The sequence below is a fragment of the Lacerta agilis genome, chromosome 4 (assembly GCF_009819535.1).
Source record: "Lacerta agilis isolate rLacAgi1 chromosome 4, rLacAgi1.pri, whole genome shotgun sequence".
In the NCBI taxonomy this organism is placed as follows: domain Eukaryota; kingdom Metazoa; phylum Chordata; class Lepidosauria; order Squamata; family Lacertidae; genus Lacerta; species Lacerta agilis.
The window spans coordinates 41,998,180-42,023,788 of record NC_046315.1 but is presented as its reverse complement, the minus strand read 5'-3'; the positions used below and the strand labels follow the sequence as shown (position 1 = coordinate 42,023,788).

At 41.7% G+C, this 25,609-nt stretch overlaps 1 protein-coding gene across 2 annotated transcripts in view; it reads right to left on the bottom strand.

The window, feature by feature from the left end:
* Window positions 1–25,361, bottom strand: part of GBE1 (1,4-alpha-glucan branching enzyme 1) — a 156,278-nt gene extending 130,917 nt beyond the window's left edge. For both annotated transcript variants that reach the window (XM_033146824.1, XM_033146825.1), the window contains exon 1: window positions 25,053–25,361. In XM_033146824.1, coding sequence (XP_033002715.1) covers window positions 25,053–25,144 — 92 coding nt within the window. In that variant the 5' untranslated portion in view covers window positions 25,145–25,361. The remainder of the gene's footprint in view (window positions 1–25,052) is intronic.
* Window positions 25,362–25,609: the final 248 nt, after the last annotated feature.

Genomic DNA, 25,609 nt, shown 5'->3' with positions numbered 1-25,609 from the left:
AGGATACACATTTTATATCAAGGACTACAGTCTACCGAATAAAAAGAGGCATTTGCATGATTCCAAGATGAGACACACCAACTCTGGGCAAAAACCATGTTGGTAGCAACATATCTATATTGAAAACCGAACTGAGAACAACCTGTCTAGGGCAGATGGCACATGATATGCACTTACTAGTTCAATTGTGATATCACCTAAAATAAGGATAAATAACCAGGACAATAGGTGCTGTTACTGTGGGCTTAGCTGCTGACCTAGCTGTTTCCAGAAGGACAGAAAAATGGCCAGCCAGAGGTATTAATTCACACAGACTAATCAAACATACATGGCACAAGACTTTAGTTTGCTTGACTTTAGACGATAGAACTGAGTGCATCTGCATTTTTTCCAGAACATTATAGATACTCCAACATTTAGCTCCATTGATATGGAAGTATACATTGAAATTTGGTCCTGGTGTTAAGTACTGCTGTTCCTCACTGTTAAAACAGATCATAAAGTGCCTTCCTTTAGAAAACTGAACTATTTAGTAGAGAAATAGGGTAGGCTGACTGAGGAGATGGCTCATAATAGGGCTTCCTAACCTTTTCAGTGGTGTGTAGATAAAATAACTTTATCTAACAGCATTTTCACATATACATGAAAAAAATGGACCCAGCCATGGCTGCTTTTGTGACCTTGCTTGCAGTCATTGTTCCATCCATCACTGCTGTATGGCAAAATATGATTGTTTAAGGACTCACCAGCAATCTTGCTCCCTCCATCACAGCTATCCCAGACTTCTAGTTTGAAATGGGGAAATACCACTTGCCCCCACTCACCACTCCCTCAGTCTTTAAAGATATAGGCTTGACCTATAGCCTAAGGTAAGTTAACATAAGGAGATGTGCAGAAGGAAATTACCCAACACCAAGGGACGCGGGTGGCGCTGTGGGTTAAACCACAGAGCCTAGGGCTTGCCGATCAGAAGGTCGGTGGTTCGAATCCCCGCGATGGGGTGAGCTCCCGTTGCTCTGTCCCTGCTCCTGCCAACCTAGCAGTTCGAAAGCATGTCAAAGTGCAAGTAGATAAATAGGTACTGCTCTGGCAGGAAGGTAAACGGTGTTTCCATGCACTGCTCTGGTTCACCAGAAGCGGCTTAGTCATGCTGGCCACATGACCCAGAAGCTGTACACTGGCTCCCTCAGCCAATAAAGCGAGATGAGCGCCGCAACCCCCGAGTCGTCCACGACCTTTACCTTTACCTTTACCTTTACCTTTACCTTTACCCAAAGCCCCTTGCATTCCATCTCACATTGTTCAGGAGGGTATGCCAAACCTCCAGAGAGACTTGGGTGGGGTGGGGTGAGGTAAGCAGAAGAGGGAGAAAACCTTACCTTTCATGAGCTGCCTTTTAAGAGTTCAGCTATAGTGACTGCATTCTCCATTAAAAAAATAAAGTAGCTCAATAAATTACACAAATGCTTTCAGTTTGAGAGACATCCACTTATCCCGCTCTGCTCCCAAGCAACTTTTAAAAGCACATTTTTAATGGATTAAAATAAACTGCATTAATTTTATTTTTATGTGATGTATCAATAATATATCACATTAAAATAAAATTTAGACTGTTATACTATGGCATTTTTGACCATATGTCAAAATTAATCTTCCAGAATACTTTTCATCCTGGATTCAAAGCTGATTCTCCATAAAGACGAGGGATTTCTGGATACAGCTGCCATCACCCCTAACCATTTGCCATGTTGGCTGGGGCCTGTGGGACTTGGGGTCCAACAACAAATGGGGGGAGCACAGGATCTCCATCCCAATGTAGACAATATCCCAAGTTTTTCCATTTTCTTTAACACAACATTTCCAATGTCACCTTAGCATGATCTTTACTGTAATTAAGAGATTAGCTATATTAAAACCCTGAGAGCCAATGTGACTGAAGTCTACAATGCACATATTAGCGCATTCATCAATATACTTTAATAAAATTCAAGTTCACTGACATGCTTTCAAGCAACAGAGCACCCTCAATGAGGTGGTTTCTGCATACTAATTTGAGAATTTAGACTCCCTATAGATTTATATTATAGAATTAAAGCATCAAGATCCACATAAAAAGAATGCCATTTTATCACTTATGTACAATAAAAATGAAATGAAATGCATCCTAGTTCTTTGGAGTCACACTACTGCAACAGAGGAAGGTGGCAGCATTGTTACACTACTTCTAAATGCAATATATCATACATAGAGACACACAATTACCATTACCAGTATCCTTTCTGCCACTATTAATTTCTCAGCTTCTTTGCATCTGCCATTAAGGAACAACACAATGGAACCATACTCCATGTTGTGCTGCTAGCGTAGATGTAATATTCATTTTCTAACCATGGGGATGGGTGACGTGGGCTTTGCACATTTCATTCTGTCCCCCTGAGCACAAATTCCCCCCCCCCCCATTTCTAATTTCACTCTAAAACTAATATAGTGAAAGTTTGAGATGTGAAAGCCGGGGGGGGATCAGACTCCACCCCCCCCCGGGGAACAGGACTTCCCCCACCCCCAAGGAAAAAATGGAGGGAAAGATTATAGAATTTTTTTATCGGAATGATGAACAAAAAGTTTAAGACAAAATACTCCCACAAAATGATTTCTAGAACAGTCTAACGCAGGCATCCCCAGCCCTCCAGATGTTTTGGGACTACAATTCCCATCATCCCTGACCACTGGTCCTGTTAGCTAGGGATGATGGGAGTTGTAGTCCCAACACATCTGGTGGGCCGAGTTTGTAGATGCCAGGTCTAATGTAAATACTTTTATTCTAGCTTAAAAAAAAAAGTCATCTCCACCACTGCTGCAAACCCATTCAAAAGCCAGTTCAATTCATTCCAAGGATTGTTGCTTATTAGGGTTTATCAACAGCAGTCCTAAAATACACGGAGATTAATTTATTTAACTTTTTTGTTTTACCTAGAACAGTGTAAAATGTTAATAGAAAACAAAGTTTAAAAACAAGTACATACAATAAAAATCACGTGTTTACATAAACAAAAACATTTTAGAACATGTCTACAACAGTAGAGCAAAGCCGCCTGACCAATGTCATAAATTTATTAAGGACATTCCTGATCCAACCTTTTACATTAATGTATTAACCTTTTTTTAAATAGATTTACCGGGTATCCCTCTTCCCTTTCCCAAGCAAACCAGCATATTAATACCACGTTCCATTTTCTGTTGACCGAGTTTATTAATACAAAAATCCATATCCTTGTAGTCTGGACTCAACAAAATTCAAGGCAAAAGTAGCAATCCTAGTAATTGTACATTTTCTCACTCACTGCAGGAATAAGAAATCACAAGAAAGTTTCCTGGCATGTTGGGCTGATGCAACCCTGTTGTGAAACACAAATACCGTAATGTAGGATTTCAAAAGGATCCAAGCATGTGCAACCATGCCCGATTACAGGCACAGGGCTCACTACTACCACCTTTATCTTTTATTTTGAGCAAATGTGCAGAAAGCCCTGAAAGAGGCCCTACCCTTCAGTTCTCACATCTCATGCTTAAGCACGCACAAGTTGTACACATATTACAAATATGGTGGCTTTCATCACACACTTCAGCAAGCTGTTTGTTATGCAGTCTACGTTTTATCAGTGTTCACACAAGAATGAAGATTATCCTAAGCAAACTCAAAAGTTGACAGGTTCTTACATTTCAAAGGAAAGTTCTGTTTACGATTCCCCCCCCCATCATGACACTTATGAACTGTAACTCGTTAATTCATTAAGTACCAGTGCTCCATTTTTACATATTAAGACTCAGCCGACAGCTTGTGCGTGGACATGTTAGTACTCAATCCACTACAAAGACATACAAGCTGAATCTCTATGCTGCATATGTATTAACCAAAAATTGAGTTAAAATGTTATTCTTGAAGGACTGTTTAGAATTGATATTGTTCAAATTGCAGCAGTTGCTGCCTCGTTTTTATCGTTTTTATTGTTTTATGTCGAGTTGCTCCAAATTGTATGTTCTGTTTGCTTTGTCTGTTTTGTTTTGATATGGGCCAATGGCCGTAATAAATTTACTACTACTACTACTACTACTACTACTACACACACCCCTTTTGAAATACCTAATTGAAATTGTGCATTCTAGTTCTGGTGTGCTCTCAGGTGGGTGTTTACTAGGGGTCAGTACTTCTCATGCATGCAAATAGGTTTGTTTTTTGAAGCATCTGCAAGACATCATCATCATAATTTATTTTTACCCCACCCATCTGGCTGGGTTTCCGCAGCCACTCTGGGCAGCTCCCAACAGAATTAATGATAATAATACAAAGAGCGATAAAACATCAGACATTAAAAACTTCCCTGACCAGAGCTGTTGACACCCCAGTGCCAGCCTGCAACCCCCACTCTTCCTTTAATCCACATTTTCCCTTTTGCAGCATCTCAATGACCTGTTTTGCAGTATTAAGTCTCCATTTGGAATCTCCCATGCAGAAAAACAAATTGCCCCCTTCTATCACATGCACTTCCAAAAATGTGGAAAAAAACCTCCTCCTAGTTCTTTAATCAAAATGACTCTGTGGAAGTTCTAAGCATGCCCAACTGAACCAAGCCTTCAGACTTCTGTTAGGTGGCAGGTACACGTGGAAAATGAAAGAGAAAGAGAGACAGGGGAGAATGGATCCCGTTCCCAGCTACAACCCAGTAACAGGAAAAGCTCTAATGGGGATGAGGAAGTACCTCAAAGCAACTGTCAAGGGGTTGTGTACTAACCAGACATCCATTCTTGCCAACTCAAAGAAGACAGGAGAACGTGCAGATGCTAACCTAACTCAGTTCAAATTGGTAAGCAGAAGTCAGAGAAATAAATAGCAGAGGACAAGGTCCTTGCTTTCAGCACTTTTTTTTTAAAAAAAGAAAAACCTAATGATACATTCAGAACAGCAGCATTTTGTCGGATGCCCTGAGGTCTCTACTGGCCCATTAGAACAAAGATGAGCAGAAGAAACACTGGTGGCTCAGCTACTGTCAGGGAGGTTCCCCCCCCCCCCCCGGTACTGCAGGAAAGTTTTGGGAAGTACAGAGACGTTCCCCCTCTTCTCTCCAGCAGTGATAGTTGTTCGCATTCCTCCTCACATTCCAGTGAGGGGGAAGCAGGGGGAGGGAAAGCTGAGAGCGGCACAGATTCACAGCAGCAGCTTAGCGCTGAGAACTGGGACACAGGTCAAAGTCTGGCTGACAGGACAAGGAGAGGGAGACGAAGGGGGTGGAGATTTCCCAGGATGCTTTGCTGGAAAGGGAATAGGAGGAGCTCATTGCGTGCACCTGACTTGTAATGAAAGGACGTTTCTAGCTTTGCTCTTTGTAAATAGCTTGCACAATAAATAGCTTGGCTTTTTTAGAAGCTGTTTGGCTCCGGACTGTTTTCTCTCATGAGCAACTATCAAGCTACTCCTGACAGCTACATTACTCATAAAACAGTGTTTTGAATGTGTTATAAACATGCAACACCAGCAACATGTAGAGCAACAAACTTTTCTATGCGATGTTCCATAGCGGTTTTTTTCTTTTGTTATAACGGTTTAATTTCTGACTTATTTATAACATTTTTCCCCTGTGTGTAGATCTACCCTGGGTCTTCTGGTGGATCTGAGTAATATACCATAGATCACCAAGAGTTCTAGTAAAAGCAAAATGTAGATCTCACCAGACTGATATCTGTTCAACCCTGCCTTACAGATAAAGGCTCCATTAGGAATCTAATATGCTTAAAGGCATTCTCTATACATATGATCTGCTTTTTCATCAAGATGCTAAACTTGCTGGATTTTATGAATTTCATCAACTGTAGACACAGCAAAAGGTTTAGACGCAGTCTTTTAAAGAGAACATCATCTGTTGATTTCAGACCCGGCTTCTCTTCAAACCATAAGAGACGAAAGCTCTAGATCAGGCTTTCTATACATTTTAAAATTTGCACGGTTTTATATTGGTAACAGAATCCATCTTTTCTTGAGGCACCAACCCTTCCAACAAGAACCTGGCAAAAGGTTAATGTAGCAATAGCTGGTGGTTTGGGCTACATAATTACCTTCTAAGCACTTACTGTATGAAAATATCCTCTTTTTAAAAATGGCCCCAGTGCAGACTTGGACAATTTTAGTTTGCTTCCAAGCACGCTGGAGAAGAATAACAAAGCTTTAGTTCCTAGTTCACATCTATGATAGCAGCAAAGAACCATTTTGGACTGAAATATCTTTCTAACATGCTGGTCTTCTTCCAACCACAGTCTGAATGCTCAGGGACTTATTTATAGAGGTTCAAAGCTAGCATGATCTAATCAGGCTTTAGAATGTACTAGCCAGCACGTGCCTTTTTGATCAGAGAAACAGCCTAGAGTGCTCAGTGTCGCGGGCCCTTCGCCCTGTACAGCCCACCCCCGGACGTTTTACGGTCTATGAGTGCTGCACCAACGACAAACAGTCCCCAGCTGCAGCCCTTCAGACTACTAGCTGGATCCTGCTTACTTCATTCACCACAGACGAGGATATTGTGAACTAAAAAGATGTTTATTGCGTACAAAGCTTGTGGTTGCTGATAAATAAAAGGTTGTTCGATAAGCTTATAACAGTTGTCCTATACCGGCCTAATACCTCTAAATGTTACCGGCCTAATACCTCTAATAGTTAACTAAATATCAATAACAACGCGTTTCACAATCTCTTTATCCTCTCTGCTAACATCCACCTAAGACTCTAAACTCCCAGCTCTATCTCTTGACTCACACTTCAACTCCAACTCCCCGCACTTAACTCTAACTCCTCCTGCCCATACTTCAACTGCCTTACTGACCACTGGGAGGGGTGTTTTATACTCAGGCTAAGCCCGCCCCTGAGGGTTCTAACTGTCAGAACACTTAACCCCTACCTGGCATGAGGCTAGTTCTCCACATACCTCCCTCCTTTTTAGGTTTGTATCAGAGGAGTTACTAGCCAAAGTATCCCTCTGATACAAACAACATTTTAAACATCACTATAGACATTACATAAACAAACATTTTATAACTCTTACCTATATTACCTAACTATGGCATAATATTACATCTTCAGTAAAAGTACATATAGTTGTGAACATTATATACAATAGTTCATGCAGCATTAGGTCTTTATTGCAAGAAAAACCGTAACTGTCCATTAACCTTTGTCTTTGGGTCTTCATTATAAGGCGTCTGCGATGATGTTTAGGATCCTTTCACGCTCCTTATCGTCCTTAACCGTCGCAAGAAGTATCTTTCTCGGGGCACCAGTCTTTTCTCTGCCAAACGTGATGGGATGTAAGCTGTCTTCCCCGGCCAGATGACACAGTCCCATTCCGATCCCTGCACTCGAGGCGTCTGTAACGATTGTGGATCCCAAGCTGGGTAGAGGCCTTGTTTCTCAGGGTCAAAAGCGCTCTTAGCTCAACCTCTCCCTCCTTTAGGATCTCTGTTAAGGGTTCAAGCTCGCGAACTTGTACACACATCTCCATGTCATCATAAGCTGCATATAAACTGGTTGTCTGGCTTTTAAATGCACTGGGAACTATTTTCAGAAGTTTGTGGATATCTTCTTTTTTAGTCAGCTTGCTGAAGCTTTCTAGACAAGCGTGATCACTTAATGAAAGTAGGCTAAAAAGCTCTGATTGCTTATTGCTCATAGCAATCTCCCTTGTTGTCAGTTCATCTTTGGTCTGTATTGATTTATCAGTTCCCACTTCGAGCAATTTTAAGACTACTTTTGTATGCCTTTGACGTGGTAGCCCTGTTAATGCTGTGTAACCACATTCATTTTGGACATTTATTTGTGTTGCATGAGCAGCAGGGTACCCATCCTCCCACCACACAATCTCTAGTGTAGGAAACACTTTCACTTTCATAGAAAGTCGATGGGACCCCATGCCAGTTATAACTTCCAGTACGTCTTTCTTTCTATCTTTCCAACTGATGAAGGGTTTATCATAAATTTGACTAGTTGTTCTAATTGATCTCACAGATAGGTCACTGGTCACATTGCAGGTAGACACTCCTTTACCAATATCACAGGCTTTTTCAACAACGTGACTACTGTAGTCTAGATTGGGTTCATGGTTTAGGGACTTGATTGGGTTTATCATATTCACATGCATGACCCGCCTCCCTTCAACATGCTGAATTATATCGTTTATATCATTCATTTTTGAAATGATTTTACAAGGACCTTCCCATGTCAGTTGTAACTTGTCACCGTTTACTGGTCTGATTAATAAAATATCTTGTCCTGGCTCAAAAGATCTCACACGTGCTTTTGTTTTATCCTGCCCATGTCCTTGTAACTGACAACTATGGCACGTTCGACAAAATAACTTTATTTGCTTGCCCATCCCAGGCCAAAAGAAATTTTGGGACACCCTTTGTTTGGTTCTGGTGATTCCCAAGTGACCTCCAAAGATACTGCCATGTGCATGTTGTATTATCTTGGTTCTAAATTCAGTAGGTACTATCAGTTGCCTGTGGATTTCATTACCCCCTCTATTAGGCTTTAAAAGAATCTCTCTGTATAGCAACCCATTGTTGACTATAAACCGCTCCGGGCTTTCCGGGGTTAATGCTGTATTCAAGGCTGTGGCTTGAAAATATTTCTGTAAATCTGTATCTAGTTTCTGCTTGGCTGCAAAACTAGCTGCTTGACTATTTGTAACTGGCACTAAACTTGTATCTTGTGTCAGTTCAACAATTGTATCAGGCCTTTCCTCCTGAGGTAACTGTCGCAGTTTTTGTGCCCTAGTAATCACAAATGCACTCTGTACATGGTCAAGTAGATCCCACCCAATTAACATTGGAGCTGGGATTTCTGGCGAAACTGCTACTTGCCATTTTCCAGACCATTGTTTATATGTCAGATTAACTAATGCGACTGGCAAGATTTCTGGCTGTTTTGATATTCCTTTTAAACTGATTGTTTTGCCTTTAATAAAGTCTTCTGGCTTTAATAAATCAGGATGTACAATACTAATCTGAGACCCTGTGTCTTTTAAGCCCTTATATTGTTTACCATTCACCCAAATTTCTTCTCCTGTTTTGTGTAATAGCATGTCATCTTGTTGAATTATATAGCACCTCACAACTTGGGCCACTGGTAACTCATCAGCCTGTTCTCTAGATTGGGCCTCGGTTGCCGTGGCAACCATGTTGGCAGTTGGCTCTGTCTCCACAGTTTGGACACAATATGTCTGCTTCTGAGGGATATTATTTGCACTCTTAGTTCTGAGTTCAGTTCGACAGTCCAATTGTCTATGGCCTTTTCTCCCACATTGCCAACAGATTAATTCAGGCCTTTTACCCTCACTATATTTATTTACTTTTCCCTCAGTCCCCCCCGTTGTCATAGGCGTGTTATGGGGAACATTTGCATTGGCGGGAAAAATTTTCTTGGCAGTTTCTGTGGTAAACTTTGTGGGCTGTTGCATTCTCTTAAACTTATTTGTTTCCCACTGTTTGTCCTTATATTTTGGGGCATCATAAGCGTGTTCTCGGATTTCATTTATTTCATCTGCCAGATTAGCAGCTTCCAGGATGGTTTTAGGTCGTCTTTCTTTAATTAAATACTTCAGATGGCTATTAATCGTGTCATAAAATTGTTCCAATGCGATCACCTCTTTTATTTTTGCCACAGAATCAGCACCCTCCTGTTCTAGCCACTTGTTTAAATAATTTGTTGTTTTAGCTCCTAATTGAGCGAATGTTTCCTCACGCACCTTTTTTATTGTTCTAAACTTTTGTCTCAGTTGTTCTGCAGTAATTCCGAATCTAACATAAACCAACTGTTTAAATGCTTCAAAATCTTTAGATTGATCAGATGGCATTTGAGAATAAATCTCTGTTAATGTTCCACTAATACGAGCTCTCAGTATTTGCATTTTCTCCTCATCTTTTACTTCAAAATCTTCGCAAGCCCTCTCAAAAGAAATGATAAACGCTTCAGGATCGTCTTTATCTCTGAAGTCAGGGAATCTTTTTAAATCCACCCTGCTAGGATTCTGTGTGGAACTATTGTTGTTGTTTCTATTTTCTACAGCTGATAATTCAAGTCTTTTCATTTCTAATAAATATTCTCTTTCCTCCCTTTCTCTTTCTCTCTCAATAGTTAAGGTCATTTCTTTCTCTTTTAACTCTCTTTCCTCTCTTTCTCTCTCTCTCTCAATATTTAAGGTCATTTCTTTCTCTTTTGCTTCAGCTTGTAACTTTAATTCTCTCTCTTTTGCTTCAGCTTGTAATCTCATTTCTAATTCCTTCAGTTTATATTCTTGTTCTAGTTTCCATTTCTCAAATTCCTCTGAGGCTTTAAAACTCGTCCCCTCAGTAGGATTTTTGTTAACTGTTTCAGTACTGGTTTCCTCAATCTGGGAAACCCCATTTTCTTCTTCAGAGCTTTCTACTTGTGAGTCCCTAAGAGCTGTTTTAGTCTTTCTAGGTGGCATTTTCTATTTATTTGGTGGTATTATTTCTGTACTTAAATCAAGGATGTTTCAGTTAAACTATTTCTTCAGGCTCAGTTTCCACAGTTTAGGTCCAAAGTCACGCCTAAAGTTGCCTCAGTGCACTTTGTCCAGCGTACTTTTCCGACCTCTCACTATAAACCTTTCTGCCTGAAATAGTTTCAAACGCAAAGTATCTTTGTAACTCTCTCACAATCTCACAGTCTTAGGCGCTATCACATCACACCCTAGGGCCAGGTAATTCCTCTCTGAATTCCCCTTCTCCCTTTCCAGGTGTATGCGATCCCCCTTCCTGACTAGATTGTAGAGTCTCACAGAAGTTTGCTTAAATCCTCTTTAAGCCTCACACTTCACACAATGCGTCACCCTTAAATCCTTCTTGTACCTTGGCACTTCTTGCCAACACTTTAGATCTTTGATCTTAACGTGACCACCACTTTATGACAATCTTTCATCCCGACGCTGCCACCACTTTAATGTCGCGGGCCCTTCGCCCTGTACAGCCCACCCCCGGACGTTTTACGGTCTATGAGTGCTGCACCAACGACAAACAGTCCCCAGCTGCAGCCCTTCAGACTACTAGCTGGATCCTGCTTACTTCATTCACCACAGACGAGGATATTGTGAACTAAAAAGATGTTTATTGCGTACAAAGCTTGTGGTTGCTGATAAATAAAAGGTTGTTCGATAAGCTTATAACAGTTGTCCTATACCGGCCTAATACCTCTAAATGTTACCGGCCTAATACCTCTAATAGTTAACTAAATATCAATAACAACGCGTTTCACAATCTCTTTATCCTCTCTGCTAACATCCACCTAAGACTCTAAACTCCCAGCTCTATCTCTTGACTCACACTTCAACTCCAACTCCCCGCACTTAACTCTAACTCCTCCTGCCCATACTTCAACTGCCTTACTGACCACTGGGAGGGGTGTTTTATACTCAGGCTAAGCCCGCCCCTGAGGGTTCTAACTGTCAGAACACTTAACCCCTACCTGGCATGAGGCTAGTTCTCCACACTCAGTACTTAGAACTTATTATAAGGAGGCAGGAATATAGGAGAAAATGCACCAATTAAGACAAAAATGCAATATATAATCAAAATGCACATATAAAAGCTTCTTCCTGAGCCTATGCTTTTCTTTCATGCAGATTGTTCCTAGTATCTTCAATACAGGAACGCTGTCCATGGTAATTACTATAAAAATATTAATAATAACTACCTGGATTGGATTTCAGATGTGGAAACCCTCCTCTTCTTAATTTTACTGATTTAAGTTCTATGTGGTCATTTATGATGCCTTGGCAAAGTGTGTAGATTTGGAATTCATCCAGGATTTTAGTTACTTCCCAGAGGAGACCAAGAAAATGTGAGTGATCTTTAGAATGGCTCATTTTCATGCAGTGGAGTGAAACCCCAGCATGCAGAGCATGACTGCAAATTTCCCCACATGGACTTAGAAACAGTTAAGGCTAGTAGTGCTGCTCTAGGTAGACTTTTGCTCTATCCTGGAAGAGCTGTCTGAAGATTCTGACACAGCAGCCATAGCATGTGTAACAGTCTATTGCCACATAACTCACATACCAGGTAGTTTAAAACCTCGAACACACAAATCCTGTACGCACACACATTATATATACATAGTTTTCTATTTTGTGCTTAGCACTGGGTGTTTTATTGCTTTATATTCTTTGCAAACACTATGCTGCATAATGGCAGTTTCCTAACTTCTCACTCCTCTTAAGGTAAGATATAGAAAGCACAACTTTTGGCTTTCCATTATATCTCTGAGTCTGCAATCCTGTACAGTATTTACAGTGGTACCTCCGGTTACGAACTTAATTCGTTCCGAGGTCCATTTGTAACCCGAAACTGTTCTTAACCTGAGGCGCACTTTCACTAATGGCACCTCCCGCTGCTGCCGCGCCACTGGTGTGCGATTTTCACTCACATCCCGGGGCAAAGTTCGCAACCGGGAGCATCTACTTCCGGGTTAGCGGAGCTCATAACCCGAAGCATTCATAAGGAGGGAGGTACGTAACACAAGGTTCCACAGTACCTGAAAACATAGGAAGTTGTTTTGCCCTGAGTCAGACCACTGGTCCATTTTGTTCAGCACTGCCTACACCGACTGGCAACAACTCTCCAAGGATTCAGGGGACTTTCCCAGCTCTACACAGAGATGCCAATGATTGACCTGGAACCCTTTGGGTACAAAGCATCTGTTCTAGATAGACCTTCCCCAAATAAAAGGTTTACAAGTCCCATTTAACTCAATGGGACTTATTTCTCATTAGACATGTATATATGATTGCTTTGAAAATGTTCGATCCTATGCATATTTAATCAAAAATAAATCTCTCTGAATAAAATTAATTATATAGGATTTGGAATGTGACCTTGGGTCACATATTCCAGTTTCCACAGTTAAACTGCAACAGCATTCTTTAGCGCCAAATCTTTTTGTTTTCTGCTAATATTTGTTATCATTCCACCTTCAGAGTCTGTCTCTTGCTCTCCCAAAGCAGCTCTCTCAAGCCCTTGTTATCTCTTTGAACTATGTGAGTTACCGGTCCTTCAGTTAAGACTCTAGAGAAGGAAGGCAATTCTCTTTGAAGGGCTTTTTTCTCAAATCATTGGCATCAAGTGTGCAGGCACATGTATTTTATTCCGCCTTCAGGCCTCAAGAACCTAAGGCAGTTCTCAGAAATTAGAACCCCATTTTAAAAGAACAACAGATGGCCTTAAAGAAACAAAACGAAACAAAAACATAATAGAATGCAATTATCAGAAATGACAAAAAAAAAGTTCATCTGGCCAACAAAAAAACAGGGATTGGGAACATGTGGTCCTTTAGATGTTGTGGGATTAAAACTCCCAACCTTAATAGTAAGGTTGGTGAACTTGCTTGAACTTCCAAACTCACCAGCCAGAACATTTCAAATTAAGGCATTATTATTATTTAATTAATCAAAGTTGTGGCTCTCCAGAAGTTCTTTTGCTGCACAAGCTCCAGGCTGGTGCACTGGGAGGTCCCAAGAATTGCCCTACAACACCCTGTTTTGAGTGGCTAACATCTAGAGAACAGCCAGCATTAACTTTTCAGCCACTGCAACAAAACTGGGGCCTCCACTGCAGCCCCCCACATAGCCACACACACTAGCAATGTTTTTTCTGCTGGTAGAGGCAAATGAGAACTTGCACAACATCCTAATACACACGCGCTCAGACATCAACACAGGAGAATAAGGAAGATCATACAGTCAAATTTGATCTACCCTTTGAATTTGCAAGAGTAAAGTCAGGAGGAAACCATTTCCTAATCTGCAACTCCAATAGCCTCACTTTGCACCCCAGTTTTCCATTCTTTCTTCCCACCTCTACCCTTGTGTCTATTAGTAAGCCACTACTATTTGATGTTTATCTGAAAGAAATCTGGGACCGGGGAGAACACATATTTGCCAATAATGCAATTACAGAGTAAAAGATTTAAACTACCACCACATGCAGTTTTATCCCATATAAAGCAGGCTGCTGAAAAAACTAAGTTGCCATGTACATAGTTAACAGATTATTGTGGCACCTGCAGGAAATGGCAGTACTGTATATTATAAAGGGAGAGGAGTTGTTAGCACAGAAAAGCCTAACAGGCAGCATTTACTGCACTTGTTTGGAACATCATAAAATGCTATAATACTGCAGGCATTAATGGGTCCAACTGCATCATTTACAGTCATAGTACCAGAAGACGAAAAGTACATCCCAAATTATATGTGGCTTTAGCTCACATAACACTTCGCTATTCACAAAAGAGTTGCTAGAGAGAGTTCATATTTCACAGAAGAATGTACGGTAAATTAAGACTGGATTCCTCACACCACATTGCTTGGAATTCAGTGGAACTGACTTCTAAGTAGACATGGTCAGAACCGGAGTCCAAAACATCTGGCACAGGCATCCCCCAAACTCGGCCCTCCAGCTGTTTGGGACTACAATTCCCATCATCCCTGACCACTGGTCCTGTTAGCTAGGGATGATGGGAGTTGTAGTCCCAAAACAGCTGGAGGGCCGAGTTTGGGGGTGCCTGAACTGGGCAGTTAGATTCCCTACCACTAGTTTAGATGGTAGTGCTGTGTATACTGTAAATCCTATTAAGAACCCAAGAAGCAGGCAGGCAGACACACACCACATACATAACACACTGTGATGGCATGTAACTGTACTTGTAAGCCAGTGTACTTCTGATCAACCTGGCGATTCATAAAAGACCCTCCCTGGGCATAAGGGAGAAATAAGAACACAAAATATTAAATGTATATAACATTTTGTTTGTTACTCTGTTAAATTACAACAGTGCCTTGCTATTCTAATTCAGTCTGTACCTCGCAAACAGGTTCACCCAGTGATTTTATAAGAAGCTCAGACTGCGACCACCAACCAAAAATTCATAAGGAATATTAATGTATCAAAAGAAAAGCCACCTTTGTTATTTTATTTGTACCCCATGGTCAGGGACAGTGCTGAGGGGGGCTGCACTGAGGAAGAATGGTGGGAGCCACCTCCTTCTGATCCTGATCCTGATCCTGATTCTTCCCAGGAGCAGGAGGACAGTATAAATTTGGAACAGTGGTTTGCAGAGGGGCATAGTTCAGAAGGCAAAAGCTGGGAAATACTGAATGGGGAACAGGTAGCAGAAAAAAACACTAGAAGAGTGATTCACAATCTCTGGAGAGTATGCACCCCCCTTCTCCAAAGTCACGGAGAGCTCAGAAAGTGTCAGAACAGAAAGCACAGAGGTTACAAACTCAGATTACAAAACATACGAGTGACATAGATTAATAGGGATGGAAGGGGGTAAAAGGTAAAGGGACCCCTGACAATTCGGTCCAGTCACGGACAACTCTGGGGTTGCGGCGCTCATCTCGCTTTACTGGCCAAGGGAGCCGGCGTACAGCTTCCGGTCATGCGAACCAGAGCAGCACACGGAAACGCCATTTACCTTCCCGCCGGAGCTGTACCTATTTATCTACTTGCACTTTGTGCTTTTGAACTGCTAGGTTGGCAGGAGCAGGGACCGAGCCAACGGGAGCTCACCCCATCACGGGGATTCAAACCACCCACCTTCTGATCGGCAAACCCTAGGCTCAGTGGTTTAACCCACAGCGCCACCCGCAAAGGGGGAGTGACCCTTAATTGGGAGCACCGCCATTCTGGGTAGACACTTTCTCTTGTTCTTTGCTGTGTTTATTAAAGAAACTAACTGGTGAGAATTCACTTTCGTTTGATCTGCTCATTTACGGCCACAGAGAAGGAAGCCAATTCCCCAAAGCCTGATACCCATTCTACAAGCAGCTCAGACCAATATGTCACCCATCACAATAATCTTTGTGATAAGTTAGATTCAGAGAGAGCCATTCCCTACAATGATTTAACAAGCTTTATGGCTAAGCTGGAACATGAAACTGGGTTGCGCACATCCAAACGTAGCATACTATCCACTGCAACACACAGACTTAGGTCAAATATGCTTTTTGCCAACTGCATACAGGAGACTGAAATAAGTGCCTGGTCACAAGCAGAAAACTTAGCCCTTTTAATATGGGTAAAACAGCATCATATTTAGAAAGAAGTTATTTAGCATTTTTTTTCTCCCTTCCAGATTTGTGATGCATACAGTTCCCAATAAAATCTATGTTTTAAAGGGAGTCTGCATATTTATGGAGAAATGGGTTGCGTATAAAAATAAAAGAATTCCACTAATGGGGCTAAATTCTATTTTTAACTAGCTGAATCTGCAACCTCTATTAACATCAACGTCTGGTAAAATACTAAGAGATTTATAGCCATGAGTTACATTATTGATACTAAATCTCTACTTGTTAGAGAAAAGGTTAAAAACACCAAGGAAAATTCAATGCAAAAAGTTAAATTAATTACTCACTAAAATTTAAAGAAAGTCAATGTAAACTTGAACAGTCTAACCATGTTTAGTCTTAAAGGAAGATTCTGAACAGGTACTTAAACATAGCTAAAGTAAAATATTTGTAATTAGTGATGTACAACAAGTTATTTATTTAGTTATCTAACCAACTTCATTCTCAGATGAAATATCAGCTACATTCATGTAGTAAAAATGCTTAGCATTATTTGTTCTTAGCACTAATTATTTTTTCTTAGCTCCAAGCTCTGCAGGGTAGAACTTGAACCAATGGCTTCAAGTTACAAGAAAGGAGATTGACTAAACATCAAGAAGAACTTTCGGACAGTAAAAGCTGTTCGTAGTGGAAAGGGCTCCCTTGAGAGGTTGTGGACTTTCCTTCATTGCATGTTTTTAAGCAGAGGTTGGGTGGCCATCTGTCATGGATGCTTTAGCTAAAATTCCTGCATTGCAGGGGGTTGGACTACATAACCCCTGGGGTGCTTTCCAACTCTATGATTCTACGCCTAACATAATAACTTGATACACTCAAATTATGCCATAATTCTAATGGCAACCTAGAAAATATTGTTATAGATGCAAGGATACCATTCCTTGGCTAATAACTGTCCAGGATGATGGCAGAAATGGTCTCATAATAGGTGAGGATCTCCTTCCAGTTTTTGGATTGCAATACAAATCATAATATGGGAGGGGGCAGAGAAACAGTATGGATTAAGTTTGATATTACTGAAAAGACCAAAGAATATGCTCTACATGGGGCTGCCTTTGAAGGCAGTGCAGAAACTGCCAACAGTTGCAAAATGCTACTGCTAGGTCATGGGAAGGTGGGGGACAGAGCAATCGGGGCACAAGACTGATTCTCTATCAGTAGCACTACTTATCACTGTTTTTCAAAGTGTTGATTTTAAATTGTAAAGTCCTAAATGACTCATTAATTAGTTATCTGAAGGACCACCTGAACTCATCATAATCTGCTAAGTCACTGAGATCTGTCTCAAAGTCCCTGGTTATGTATTCAATCCAATTTGTGGGCGAGACACAATTTTGTTGTGGTTCCTAAAATTTGAAACGACCATCAGATGTGCACGTGGTATATATGCACTATGGATTTTTAAACAGGCTTTAAAAATCCTTTTTCTAACTGCTTTTTTGTTGGAGGCTTTTTCTACAGAGATATGTTGCAAAATATACCGGTAGCTCTGTCCATTTGTTTTTATTAAGTGTCTTTAACTCTTTTAACTGGTCTTTTTAATAGCTGTTAATGTAGCTGCCTTTGTTGATTTTGATTATTTTAAATCATTGCATTCCTTGTGCTTTTAACATATTGTGAGCTGCTTAAGGGTTGTTGTTGTTCAGCCGTTCAGTCGTGTCCGACTCTTCGTGACCCCATGGACCAGAGCACGCCAGGCACCCCTATCCTCCACTGCCTCCCACAGTTTGGCCAAACTCATGCTAGTCGCTTCGAGAACACTGTCCAACCATCTCATCCTCTGTCGTCCCCTTCTCCTTGTGCCCTCCATCTTTCCCAACATCAGGGTCTTTTCTAGGGAGTCTTCTCTTCTCATGAGGTGGCCAAAGTACTGGAGCCTCAACTTCAGGATCTGTCCTTCCAGTGAGCACTCAGGGCTGATTTCTTTGAGAATGGATAGGTTTGATCTTCTTGCAGTCCATGGGACTCTCAAGAGTCTCCTCCAGCACCATAAGGGTTACTATGCCCAAAAAGGCAACATATAAATAATTTTATAAAGTAAATAAATGCCCTTGTAAAAAAATGGGGTTCAGAAGAACCTGTACAAGCCCTGCCTTGACCTCTTCCCCAGGGAAGGCTAGGAGAACAGGCATATATTTTGGGAAACTACCCATAATACCAGTTACAGGTAGGTAGCCGTGTTGGCCATGTGCATGCACATGAAAGCTCATACCAAGAACAAACTTAGTTGGTCTCTAAGGTGCTACTGGAAGGAATTTTTTTATTTTGCTTTGTTTTTACCCATAATACAACAGCAAATCAGATCCAGATAAGAGCCAATTCTGATTTCCATCCATTGCTGCAGCTATTTCAAACACCAGAAACGGTAAGGTGGCAGAAAGGCAGAGTCTGTCCTCCTTTGGGCAGACAAGTGTGGGCAACAAGGAAGATTGCTCAATAGTGATCTAGCAGCTCTAATTTCTGACATGGAAATGAGGGCTCTTCAGCTCAAAAACGCACATGATTTTAATTGCACCTACTTCCATGTATTGAGATCAATGAAACAGTTAAGCTAATGACAAAAGCCATTTACCCAACAGGAGAGAATGTGATAGCTCATTCAGGCATTTGTTAACTGAACAGTTTGCATTAATGCAGCTTTAAAGAGGACAGGCATTACATTTGTGCACACCAAAACACTGCCCAAAGCCCTTGGCACAAGCAGTAAGGCCTCATTTCTACTCACATTCACCAGTTTAAACCAGAGACGGAGATTGTCAACCAATTACTACTAAGGCCATAGAGACCATGACAAACAGGAGGGTTGGGGGACAGATGAAAGGCATCAGATTCAGGGATTGTTTTGAATGGAAGGCTTGTTTCTATGCTGGGAAAGGTAAGTGTAGGCTGTTTGTGTTGCTGGTGGGGGGAGAGTGTTTATTCTGTTAATTAATTAATTAATTAATTAGTTAATTATAAGTACATTGCCCATCTGACCGGGTTGCCCCAGCCACACGGGGCGGCCAAGGGAATTAGACTGTTGGTCCTTGGATAAAGGAACAGTTGCTTTTATTATTATTTTTAACTTTAGAGATTATTGCAGTATCACTGCCAGTCACACAATAAAGACATGCCTGTTAAAGGATGTTCATATATTTAAAACAACATACCACTCAATAACAGTTACATACACAGTGCCAAAAAATCACCAAGGATGGGACCTGGATCTGCATAAGAATTGCATAAGCTAATATATGTATACATGCAAAATTAGAAACAATTAGCATAATTTAAATAGAAATGCATCTCACCATAGTGGAGGAGACTGTGACCAGTGGGCCTGCTCAGTCTGCTTCCCAGGTGTTAATTCAAAGTTATTCAGTTATTCAGCAAATTTATAACCCACACATCACCAAATACAGTAGTCTGAGGGTAGGAATACATATAATATTAAAACCACAATTAGTTTTTTATGATACTTTATCTTTAAACTGGGCTTGGACAAAACAGCCCTTCAGATACACTGTCCTCTGTAAATAAGGCACATGACGACAACCCAGATAAACACAACTTGATGGGAATATAGGGATAGAAATACCGGTAGCTTCTTACTTACTTCACCAAACCTTTGTTAGGCATTACAAATATAGGCCATCATAAAACATCCATATATAAACATTTAAAAATATATACTAATAAACAGCCATGTAAAAAATATGTAATAATGAGGATTTTCACTGAAGTTTATTTCCACTAAGTTCTCCACTCTGAGAGATACTATTGATAAAAACTCAGCCACCCTTGCAGTTACTTCCGGGTTAATCTCAGACAGATAGAATCTGATATTTTCATTGTGCCATGATGTTAGACTACCCAAAAAAGGGGATAGCACGTGTTTGTGTAGCTTGTTGTAGAATGGACAGTAGAAAAGAGTATGTTCTACTGTGTCCAGCACATTCAAAAAAAAAATCTGCAATGTCTATCATTTCTGGGGATGTTTAAATATGTTAATAGAAATAGCCTATTTGCATTTCATTTTCCCCTGACCTCATTTCTTATATTGCCCCGCTCCCAACCATGAATATATGTTACCTTCCAAATTAGAATAATACTTTGTTCATTTGATGAATGCAGACTGTAGTTGTCCACAAAAGTTTTCTCACAATACATTAGTCAACCACAATTCAGGGCATGTATTTCTGAGCAGTAATTAAACTACATTCAACAGCCATGGAAGGGTCACACATTCACATCAGTGTAAAGAAGACACGCCTTTGGTCCATCCCATTGCAATTTTATCTGACTCCAGAGTTACATGAGCACAGACGTATTTTAAATAAGCAGGTATCTTTATTAAGAATAATTGACTTATGCAAGGAAAGAGGTAATTCTAAATCGATTTGCGATCCTTTGTGGGAAGGGGCTGATGAAATACATGGACAGAAGTGAAGGTCACTTCTCTGGATAGGAGTTTAAAATTTCCTGGTTATTATAAATGTCTTTGAATCTCAAATTTTGTAACAAATACTACCCAACGCTATGTCTAACATAACGAAACAACCAGATAGCTTTGCACAAAAATGTCAAAGGCTGAACCTCTTGCATTGCATGACCTCTTGCTCCAATTGTTTACATTTTATACCCATGTTTCTTTATGTATACATAAATAAATAAACAAGGTTCACACATTTACCATCTGCAGTAATTGATAACAAGGTAAAAAATAAATAAAGGAGAATGCTCTGTGTTGCCAGGAATATTTGAAATCCCATCTATGCATAAATTTTATTGATTTTAGTGTGTGTTAAAATAGGGCCATTTTTTAAAGGGGAATGCTGTGATTTGCCAGCAAGACTCAGAATGCTGTTTATGATGCATGTGGGATAGCGGGATCAGTAGAGCATGAGACTCTTAATCTCAGGATCATGAGTTGAAGCCCCATGTTGAGTGATAGATTCCTGCATTGCAGGGGGGTGGACTAGATGGTCCTTGTGGTCCCTTCCAACTCTACTAATCTATGATCCTCTGTTGTATATAATTTTATTTGGCTTTGTGTCAACTTCATGTTAAGTTGTTTTACATTTATAGTCTTGCTTTGTCATAGTCACAGGCAGTGCTTTTTATTAAAAAAAATGTTTAGGGGTACTCTCATTTTGAACCACAAAAATCACCATTTTATAGTTCAAATCGGGAAAAATAAATACAGTAAATGGACAAAAGTACAAAAAAATCACAAAATGTTTAGGGGGTATGCATACCCCCAGAAAAAGCACTGGTCACAGGTATCTGAATTATATATAAATAAGCAAACACGAAAAAGTCTGGTGGCGTATTTAAAACTGCTTTGATTTATAGTGACATAATGTTTCATGGGCCAGAGTCTGTCATCAGATGTAACAGATCTAGGTTACTCCTGGCTTATTAAAGCCTCTGCCACAATAAATCTGTCTTCAAGGCTATGTCCGTTTTGTTGAAAGAGACATGTAGTGCAATACTACATCTACACCGTCAGAAGTAAGTCCTACTATATTCAATACCACCAGGTTCACCCATTGATTGGTGCACTGAAAACCAATGGCTTTAAACCCATGCAATGTAAACATCCATGTTCTTTTAATCACTGACATTAAATGTCAACTTTGATTGTTACTATACAAACCCAGAGGAGGGTTTATGCTCAGTTAATTATTGGATTTGGGAAGTTCCATTCTAATTGTTGAATGATGCCACATATAAAAATCTTAAAACGAAACATAATAGGACACTGTCAGTATAATCACAAAGTTCAGCCACGAGTGCTTTTTAACGCTGCTTTGAAACATGTCATCACCTTTTTTCCTGGCAAAGCAGTAAAAGAAAGCTTTGTAATCCGCTTGTAAAAGGCTCCTATGGAAGTTAATAGTAGAAAATTATGACCAATTGTGCCTGCAAAATATACCATACCAAGGCAGGAGAGCAAGTACTCTCATGTGCTGTTATCATATAAGATAACAGCTGGAAAGTAGTTACGATACTCAGGATAACACTTAATGCATCTGATGAAGCGGGCTGTAGTAAATTTGTTACTCTTGGCAGTGCCAGGAGGCTGATTGTTGTTTTCACTGCAGGAGACCAATGCAGCTACTTCCTCTGGAAATTGTATCTGATGAAGTGGACTCTAATCCACAAAAGCTTATACCATCATGAACTTGTTAGTCTTCAGCCTGGTTCGTTCATCAAAATAAAGCCAAACTATGGCTTCCCTGGACGATGTGAACAGGCTGGCTCCTGATGAGTTTAAACAGGATTTTCCCCTCCAGTCCCTGGCATAGCTGCTGCACTGCTCTGCCTTTTCATTTCAGGCCTGTGACACAACACAGCAGCTAAGTTAACTGCCATTATAGATGACTTTGCATAACAAAGCCACTTCCCTCAAAGATCAGACTTTTTTGCAGTGAGGAAAGTGATGGGAAAATCCCACTGGAAAGGGTGGGATAGCACTTGCTTTGGCACATATACGGTAATCTCTCTGGAAACAAATCAAGTGGACTGGAAGAATCCATGATGTGGAGAAACCAAACATATACTGCACCCAGGCATACTCTTAGAAGCCACTATGAAATCCCTACAAGTATTGCAATGGGGGGTGGAGGTGGCAGCAGCAGCAGCAGCAGCAGGGGATTTGACTGCTGATGTTTGTAACATTAGAAGGGGGATATTTGGCTGCCATAACAGTCCCCAGCGCAGTGGGAAATCTGACAGCAGCCAAAAATCCCTGTTACAGTATTTCAAATAGCAGCACTTGCCCTTCACAACTTATGCAGAGAAAAGTAAAGGAGCCCTCAAGGACACTATTGAGGTGAAGTCTGAATCTGCTCTCTGACACTGGGAAATAATTCTGTTCTTATCCATGTCCCCACTCATGCAGAATAAATCATACTATTGTCTAACCTTTCAATCTGCATAACCTCACTGTGGGCTCCATTACTTTATCCCATCAGCCAATCACCCATTCCCACCACCCTTCTGAGTAATACCCCTCCTCACTCTCTCACTATATATATAAGGGTCTGGTGACTTCTATTTCAGTGTATCTGAAGAGGTGTGCATGCACATGAAAGCTCATACCAAGAACAAACTTAGTTGGTCTCTAAAGTGCTACTGGAAGGATTTTTTTTATTTTTTATTTTGTTTTGAGTATGGCAGACCAACACGGCTACCTACCTTTATCCCACTAGTCTGACAAATATATTAGCCGCTATCATTTATAGTTTTATCAATCACTTCTTCAGAACAGCAGGCATACACAGCTTTTACCTTACAACAGCTTTGTGAAGTAGGTTAAGCAGAGACAGAACGACTGACTCAGGGCAACCCAGTAAAGCTTCAAGGCAGAGCAGGGATTTGAACCAAGCTCTGTCTCTTCCAAATCCAACACTATCCACAACACCAGGCTGCTGTGACCACTGCCCAATTTATGATCCCTTTTGCTACTCCTTGCTCCAGCAAGCAATATGCTTCAGTGAACAGAGAATTTGTCACAAATGTGGAAGTTGTTGTTGTTCAGTCGTTCAGTCGTGTCCGACTCTTCGTGACCCCATGGACCAGAGCACGCCAGGCACGCCTATCCTTCACTGCCTCTCGTAGTTTGGCCAAACTCATGTTAGTAACTTGTGGAAGACCAATGTTTAAATCCTATTCTGACCGCTGCTCTAGGGTGGGTTTTAGCAACTCACAGTCCCACAGTCTAAAATACCTATGTATAAAATTGTTGACTATAATAATTGAAGTCTGCCTCAAACAACTATTGCAGAAATTAAAATAAGTTAAAAATTAAGTAAGTTCATAAAAGTTTCTGATCACACTTTCTACACAACCCTTGCCCCCTAAATTATTGGTTTCTTGGGGGGGGGGGTTACAGAAGGATGGGAAGAAGGTGAACTAATCTTAGGAGTCCAGTCAAAGGGTGTGAACTCAATGGAGCTTGCATCTGAGCACACAAGTCAGGTTGCAAATTGTTAGTGGCTACAGTTTTCATCTCTCCCTCTCAGAGCACAGTCCTATGCCTGTTTACCGAGAAGCCCCACTGTATTCAATGGAGCTTGGGTCCCTTTATAAACGTATTTAGGATCCCAGCCTAAACGGCTTATTTAGCCCAGGGCTCTCCACACACCTTTCCTTGCTGATTCTTTTTTACATACTGAAAACCTCACGGCTCTTTTTACGCGGCTGGCAGGCAACAAAAGCTCTTGCAGCACGAAGGAGGAAAGTCCCTCCCTCTCCACCAGCTAAGGGCAAGACCCAACTTCCAATCCCAAGTGAGGGCAGCCGGGTAGCTTCAGCGCTTCCCGTGGAGATGAAGGCTCGCCAATCAGGCTCGCCCGCTCCCCGCCAGCGAGGAAGCACGCGACGCACACGCACCGCGGGCGCCGGGAAGCGCACGTGAAAGGCAGAGAGAGGGGCTCGTGTTGCAATAGAGGAGCGCGGGGCGGGTGTCGGGAGGGGCTGCAGCCGCTCAGCTGTCCTAGCCGGGTTCGCTTTCATTCCTCACCGGCGCGGCTGGGCACCAAAGCTGCGGCAGCCCTGCCTTTACTCGGGAGTAAGTCCCTCTTGGGACTCCGCACAGGCTTTGTTCCAGCTGCAGAGGCAGCAGAGGAGAAGGTAGTGAAGCCAAGTGAGCCCAACGGGCAAGAGAAGCTAGTGGGACTTTAGCAAGGCATGCACGGCGCCGCTCTGCAGATAGGATGAAGCAAGCAGGACCGAGATGCAAATAAGCATGACGGTGCAGCTTTTTAGTGTCTGGAGCAGCTGGTTTGGATTTTTTTGAGGGGTGGGCCCGGAGGAGAGATGGGCGGGTGTGAGAGGAGCCCCGAAGCAGCGCGTCCAGGTGCACCAGCTGGTCTCGGTTACCTGCGCTCGAAGTCCTGCTCAAAGGGAGTCAGGTAGGGGTCCTTCTCCAGCAAGCGCTGCAAGTCGGGCACGTAGGAGCTTAGCAAAGCCATCTTTGCAGCAGCAGCAGCAGCAGCGAGAGGATCCGATCTCAGTTGCACCCAGGATGTCAGGAGAAGCGGCGCCCTCTCAGCTCCCTATATACATTTGGGTAAGAGGGGTGGGCTGGAAGGGCAAATGCCGACCTCTCTCCCACCAACCCACCCCCCTTTCGGGATAGGGCTAGGCCGGGTGCCGCCCAGGCTGGAGGAGGGGAAGGGGTTCACCCACCCAGCTGAGCAAGGGAAGGGCTCCGGGAACAAACAGTTCCGGCCTTGCTGAGAGTCTCGAAACCTGCGGCTGCTTCAGGGTTTGCAGCGTCCTTGCAACTGAGCATGCTCGGGAAACACGAGCAAGCTCAGTGGTGCGTTCTGAAGCTGCTGCCCTCACTTGGCCCCCTTCACATCCGCCAGGAATTGGTTGTTTTGCCTCTGTTATCCAGTACAGTATATCTGTACTGAGCAAAGATGAGCGCCCAA